Source organism: Rana temporaria, chromosome 1 (genome assembly GCF_905171775.1).
Source record: "Rana temporaria chromosome 1, aRanTem1.1, whole genome shotgun sequence".
NCBI lineage: Eukaryota > Metazoa > Chordata > Amphibia > Anura > Ranidae > Rana > Rana temporaria.
In genome coordinates, this window is record NC_053489.1 from 246,249,018 (window position 1) to 246,256,716 (window position 7,699).

At 41.2% G+C, this 7,699-nt stretch overlaps 1 protein-coding gene across 1 annotated transcript; it reads right to left on the reverse strand.

Annotated features, from left to right (window-relative positions):
• Positions 1-3,885: 3,885 nt before the first annotated feature.
• Positions 3,886-4,926, reverse strand: LOC120924877 (olfactory receptor 6B1-like). The gene has a single exon (XM_040335856.1). It carries the CDS (start codon positions 4,912-4,914, stop codon positions 3,982-3,984), a length of 933 nt encoding a protein of 310 aa, XP_040191790.1. The 5' UTR covers positions 4,915-4,926; the 3' UTR covers positions 3,886-3,981.
• Between the last annotated feature and the right edge of the window lie 2,773 nt (positions 4,927-7,699).

Consider the following 7,699-nt stretch of genomic DNA (forward strand, 5'->3'; position numbering starts at 1 on the left):
ACGACCGACAAGACCAAATGTTGTCGTTCTCAAGCACAGTGACGTACAACACGTACGACGGCACTATAAAGGGGAAGTTCGATTCCACTGGCCAAACCCTTGGGGCTGCTTTTGCTAATCTTGTGTTACCGCGTGTTATTAAAAGTTTAGTGAGAGACTATTTGTGATTTTCAGTCTGTTACAGCATGACGAATGTGCTATCTCCATTACGAACGCTACTTTTACCGAAGGTGCGCTCCCGTCTCATACTTTATTCTGAGTGTCAGTTAAAGCGACGCAGTGCCGAATCGCAAAAAGTACTCTGGTCTTTGACCAGCAATATGGTACGGGGGTTAAGTGGTTAAAATGAGCACTTTTGATTTTTCATGTGCGTGTCCCATAGAATTTAATAGGGTTTGCATGTTCGCATAAAATTATTGTCTGTTCGCGTGTTCTGGTGCGAACCGAGGTGTTCAGCCCATCCCTATTGATACAGAGACCTCTACAAGGATTGGCACTAATACCATCACAAAACATGAAATAGGTTTAGTTGTACTGCAAAAATATCACATCATCTTGCAATGAGGACTTTTAATTATACACACATCATTATATGTACTGATGATAGAGGACATTTATCCAATTACCTTTTAAAACACATCATAAAATTGTGCACATATCACTGTCCATCCAATGTGTTTCCTGGAACACCTAATTCATCATAAATTGACATACAAATTTAGGCTTGGTCCCCTATATTAAGGAGTAGACATAAGGTCCCAGCAGTCTGCAGATAGGCAGGGAAAATAGATGGAAATAGACCCTTATCCTTGATGAGAATCTGGTATGGATGTCAAAGGGGACCTCATGCAAAAAACAGCATTGGAACTCTCAATAATAAATGGGAACCCCATGCAAAAAAAGAAAACACATCGGACCCTTATCCAATAGCTCCCCATGTTGATGAGCTCAAGGGCTTCTTCTCCACAATCCTGGTGCAGTGGTTGTGGGGGTTTGCAGGTGGTGGCTTATTGTAATTGTGTGCCCCTTTTAAATAATAAGGGGGCCTCCATACATAGTACCCCTACTCATTTACCAAAAAAGTAAAATAAACACAACACAGCTTTTCACAAGTCCTTTATTTAAAAAGTTCACAATATAAATCTAAAATCAAACACATAATCCATTGATGCAGATCCATGTCAATCATAGCCCACAGACCCACCAAAGGAAAAAAAAGTGCAATCCATGTACGTCATTTGCTTACTGCAAATGGCTGCTCCAGGTCCCAGTCACTAAATGTATACAATGGGGTGGGTCTACTAGGTGAAGTCACTGACTAAATATGGACATTACAATATTTGGTCAATGACATCATGGGGATTCTAGACACCTGGTATCATTTAAAAGTGAGGGGGGGGGGCATTTTCCCCCTTTCCTGGTCTACCAAGTTGTATGCTTAGATGAGAGTCTGGTATGGATTTTGTGGAGACCCGACACTTTTTTTCTTGTGTTTTGCATGGAGTCCCCATTAAAATCTATATCAGAACAGAAGGGTTTGGTATGATTACTGGGGGGAATCCCCATGCCGTATTTGCTCACAATCCCTGTCCCTTTGTTTACGTTGCACTGTCAGGCAGGAATCTCCAGTTGACAGCTGAATGGGTCAGGTAGGCCCATACTGCTGTCAGTTGGCATCCTAACAATCATCCAGAGGGGAAGCTGTCTACATTTTTTAATACATTTTTGTTTTTTGAAGGTCTTCAAGTTTCCAATGTTAAATTAACAGTCAGGTGCACCGTTTGCACAAATGGGTCAATTTACTAAAGGTAAATAGACTGTGCACTTCAAAACTAGTGCAGTTGCTCCAGAGCTTAGTAAATGAGGTCAGGCTTCACTTTGCAAAGAGTACCCAATCACGTGCAAGGAAAATAAACCAGCATTTTTGCTTGAACGTGATGGGATGATGGAAGTCAGCAGAGTTTCTACTCATTTACTAAGCTCTGGAGCAACTGCAAAGTGCACAGTCTATTTGCCTTTAGTAAATTAATCTCAAAGTGTACATTTTAGGAATATGCATTAACAAACTGAAATGATGATGTGTAAAACAACTAGATTGTACTTCAAGGCAAGTGACCAATCAGACTGGGCATCAACACCTCCTTAGGAGTACCTATAAGTCACATTTAGGAATGGTAGTAATACTGCTACTAAACATATCACTTTCTGGTGCCACCAGAAGTTGGACTCGGTCAAACACCAATTTAGTTTAGGTGCCAAGCTAAATTTGTTTACAAAGGTTTTTATTTGGAAGATCAAAAGTAAAATTGTGATACAGTGAAGGAGATAGTGAAGCTAAATTTGGCAGCTCAACCCAAGTTAGGCAACATTGTATGTTATATTGACAGCTGATTGACTGTAGAGTAATGTGAATACAAACACGTTTAATGTTGTTTTTTATTGAAACATTCATTTGTAATAAATGTAATATTTTAAACAAATGTGTTCAGCTAGATTTATGTTGATACATTAAAAGGATGGGGGTACAAAATTCTCAATCAATGTCTGGTTGACATGTTAATCCAATGGTTTTAATACTTCCTTGAACAATGGCCTGGGAGTTCTGACGTCACTCATTGACTCCTATTACTCATTCCAGGTTCTGGTTGGATAGAGAGTGTTTGGACCCAGGAGGGAAAGATTCACATATGCCTGCAGGCAGAGCCATATATAGATATCACACTGCCCTGGGCACACTGGGGTTGATTTATTAAAACTGGAGGATGCAAAACCTGGTGCAGTAAAAACCCATCAGCTTCCAGTTTTTATTGTTTAAACTTAAAGCGGTTGTATACCCTCTCTGCCCACTTGCACCTACAGGTAAGCCTACATTAAGGTTTACCTGTAGGTGCTTGCAATATCTCCTTAACCAACATGGTTAAGGAGATATTTGCAGGAAAGCGGGCACCGGTGTCTACGGCGCATGCGCGCTGTAGACAATGGGGCAGGTACCTGAATGGGAGCCTGCCGGAAATGTGCGCATGTGCGGGGATTGTGCCGTTCCGCGCGCATGCACGGCAGTGACGTCATCGCCGCTCCAGCCAGTCACAGCGCCGGAGCGGTGATACCCGGAAGTCACTCCGGGGATGATGGCGGTGACAGAGGACGTGTCCGATGACCTCTGCGGGGGCTTCGATCTCAGGTAAGTAATTGATAATGAGCTAGTATGCTAGTCATAATAGCTCATTATGCCTTTGCCTTGCAGGGGTTTTTTTTACTCTTTATTTGGGGTATACAACCGTTTTAATTAAACAAGCTGAAGTTAGATGCTGAGCTAGAGCTGCATCAGACTCCTACATCAAGTAACCCTTTGGATCTCACGTTAAAGGGGTTGTAAAGACAAAAATATTTTCCTCATAAATTAAAGTCTGACAGTAGTTGATAAAGTAAAAAGTAATATTTTGCATTATAACTAGTTTGATACCTGTTGAAATTGAGCCGTTTTATTCACCTCCAGCACTCCTGAATCGATATTCTCACTGACTTCCTGATTTGCGGTGCACATTCATTCTTGCTACATCACGGCCTAATGGGAACTACAGTTCCCATTAGGCTTAGCCTCCATGCCTGTAAGGGATAAGAGAGCATCTTCACGCAGGGCTGTAGTCATAGGGAACGGGTGAACACATTCTGCTTTCCACCATGCAAAACGGCTCAGATGATGGTGGAAAGCAAGAAGAGGAGTGACAGGAAATCGCATTTTCAAACCTGGATTACTGTATTTTGGAGATCAAAAGGAAAAACGAGGTAAGTGATATTAAAATGCTCTAGCTTACAGCAATCAATTGATCTAATAAAAAACGAACCTTTAGTGTTCCTTTAAGCTTTCTGCAAATCTGTAGTGAATGTAAAAAAAAGAGAACGAAAAATAGCTAACACCAAAAATGACTGATTCTTGTAAGGCAAGCAGAGTCAATAACAACAAGCAGTTGACTTTTCAAATCAGTTCCTGTAGACAAGTTTCTCAATGGCTGTTTTCACCTCCCTGTTCCTTAAGCAGTAAATAATTGGGTTGAGAAAGGGTGTCACCACTGTGTAGACAACAGAGACCATTTTGTTAGAATTAATAGACTGAGCCTTACTTGGTCTAGCATACATAAAAAGAGTGGTTGAATAAAGCATGATGACGACAACCAGATGGGAGCCACAAGTCGAAAATGCTTTTTCACGTCCAGTTGAATTTCGAATTTGAAGTATAGCAGATAATATACACAAATAAGAGAGGCACGTGAGTAAAAGTGGCACCAAAAGAATAACCAGAGCAAGAATAAAGTCTACAAGTTCTGTTAATTTCATATCTGTGCATGAAAGATTAAGTATAGGTGACACATCACAATAAAAATGGTTGATGATTACTGAATGGCAAAATGTTAGCTGAGAGATAAAATACATTTTTAGAAGAGATATAGCCAAACCAATGAGCCAAGTAAAAAGAGCTAGAATAAAGCAGAGGTGCCAGTTCATTATAGTCAGGTAATGTAAAGGGTTGCAGATTGCCACATATCGATCAAATGCCATAACAGTTAATAAAACACACTCCGTGCAGCCCAGATAAAGGAAGAAAAAAAGCTGGGACATGCAACCAACATATGAAATCTTATTATTTCCATTCAGAAATATGGACAGTAATTTTGGGACAGTGACTGTCACATACCATGTCTCAAGAAAGGACAAATTCCCCAGAAAAAAATACATTGGTTTATGTAATTTGGGACTGTAGCATATTGTTATGATAATAAAAAGGTTTTCTACAATGGTCAAAATATACATGAAAAGAAATATGAAGAAAAATAGCACCTGGACAGGAGGGGAACCGGGGAATCCTAAAATAATAAAGGTACTGATGACATTTGTAAAATTTCCCTTCACTTCCATCTCCAAAGATATCGTCTGAAAGAGTGTAGATTCAATCAGGATTCAGTATCCGCATAGCTAAGACTGAGGAAAATTACAGTCTTTTTAAAGAACATGTAAAACCAAGGCTTTTTTTGTACAGTGCTTCCTAATTTTTTATTCGTTTGCATATTTGTCACAGATCATCTAACAAGTTTTAATACTATAAAAAGATAACCTGAGTAAATACAAAATGCATTTTGAGCCCTGGTTCACACTGGTGCGTTTTGACATGCGATTTGACATGTCAAATCGCATGTCAAATCGGCAGCATCAAATCGCTGGCAATGGCTCCGTCCTAATTGGTGTGACGCAGCATCTGCAGCACTGCACCGATTTCAAAAAGTAGTTTCTGTAACTCAAACTGCACAGATGTCTCTGTATTCGCAGCCGAAATCGGGACTAAGGCCGCGTACACACGGTCGGTCCAAACCGATGAAAACGGCCTTAAGTCCAGTTTCATCGGTCAAATCCGACCGTGTGTACGGCCCATCGGTCCGTTGTCCTTCAGTCCAAAATATTAAAACATGCCTTAACCCTTTCATGCCTATGCCTATGTATGACATTTGGTGTTTACAAGTTAAAATCCATATTTTTGGCTAGAAAATTACTTAGAACCCCCAAACATTATATATATATTTTTAGCAGAGAATCTAGAGAATAAAATGGCGATTGTTGCAATATTTTATGTCATACGGTATTTGTGCGGCGGTGTTTTAAACACAACTTTTTGGGAAAAATTTACTTTCATGAATTTTAAAAAAATGAAAAAGTAAAATTAGCCCAATTTTTTTGCATAATGTGAAAGATGATGTTATGCCGAGTAAATAGATACCAAGCATGACACGCTTTATAATTGCACGCACTCGTGGAATGGCGACAAACTACGGTAACTAAAAATCTCCATAGGCGACGCTTTAAACTTTTTTTACGGTTACCAGGTTAGAGTTACAGAGTAGGCCTAGTGCTATAATTATTGCTCTCGCTCTTACGATCGCGGCGATACCTCACATGTGTTATTTGAACACCGTTTTCATATGCGGGCGCGACTTCCGTATGCGCTTTCTTTGCTGCGCAAGCTCGCGGGGAGGGGGGCGCTTTAAAAATTTTTTTTTTTTTTTTCTTATTTATTTATTTATTTTTTCTAATATTAATTTTTTTTTTTTTTTAATTTTTATCACTTTTATTGCTGTCACAAGGAATGTAAACATCCCTTGTGACAGCAATAGGTGGTGACAGGTACTCTTTATGGAGGGATCGGGGGTCTAAAAGACCCCCGAGCCCTCCTTTGCACTTCAAAGTATTCAGATCGCCGAAAACGGAGATTCAGAATACTGTGTACTTTTTTAAATCCGGCGCCATTGGCATCTGAGAAACCCGGAAGTGACGTCATGACGCCGCTTCCGTGGTTTCAATGCGGACACTGAATCAAAGCCGTTTACGGCTTTGTTTCAGAGCTCGCCGAGACGCTGGAGGCGCCGGATCGTGGATGGGAGGCCCGGTCAGAGCGGCGAGAGGCGGCGGGAGGGGGGGATGTCCCCTCCCGCTCCTCCGGCATAACAACCGAGCGGCTTTTAGCCGCATCGGTTGTTATGTTTGGAAAGCCGATCGCCCGCTCTAAACAACGGTACCGGGATGATGCCTGCGGCTGCAGGCATCATCCCGGTATAACCCCTGAAAGCCGAGGACGCATATATGCGTACGCTCGGCGTGAAAGGGTTAAAATCGAACCGATGGACCGCTGCCCGATCGGTCCAAACCAATGGTTAGTACAGAAAGCATTGGTTCAAAACCCACGCATGCTCAGAATCAAGTCGACGCATGCTTGGAAGCATTGAACTTCGTTTTATTCAGCACGCCGCGTGTTTGACGTCACCGCGTTCTGACCCGAACGGTTTTTGGAACGATGGTGTGTACGCACATCAGACCATCAGGCCACTTCAGCGGTGAACCGATGGAAATGGCCCGTCGAACCATTCTCATCGGTTTGGAATGACCGTGTGTACGCGGCCTGACAAGCGGGAGTGAAATTGTGTGAGTTCAGCTGAACTCACACGGCTTCATTCCCGCAGCCCAGTATGAATTTGGGCTGAAAAGATGATTTCATTATTAAGGGGAAAAAACTGTCTACACCTGCCAGACCCTGTGTGAAAAAGTAATTGCCCCCTCCCTTGCGAAATTATGAATGATTTGTGATTAACCATATTTTTTTGAAAGCTGAGTTAAATTTTACTTGCCACACCCAGGCTTGATTACTGCCAGACCTGTTGAATCAATAAATCACTTAAATAGAAGTCTGGCAAAGTAAAGCATGCTAAAAGATTTCAAAAAGCAATAAACCAAGCTGCAATCTAAAGAAATTCAAGATGAGAAACAAATTAATTGACATGTATCAGTCTGGAAAGGGTTACAAAGCCATTTCTAAGGCTTTGGCAGTCCAGCAATCCACAGTGAGAGCCGTTACCCACAAATGGAGACAACTTGGAACAGTGATGAATGTTCCCAGGAGTGGTCAGCCTACCAAAACTACTCAAAGAGTACAACAACAACTCATCTAGTAGGTCATAAAAGAACCCAGAAGAACATCTAAAGAACTGCAGGCCTCAAATGCATTAGTTAAAGCAGGCCTTCAGTGATTTTTTTTCAACTTTCCATTTAATAAATCTTCTGCCCTTGTTGTTTTAACTTTGAAAATATATATTTTTTTTATGCCAGTAAATACCTTATACAGCTCACGTCCTGTTTCTTGTCTGGTCATTAGCCTAGG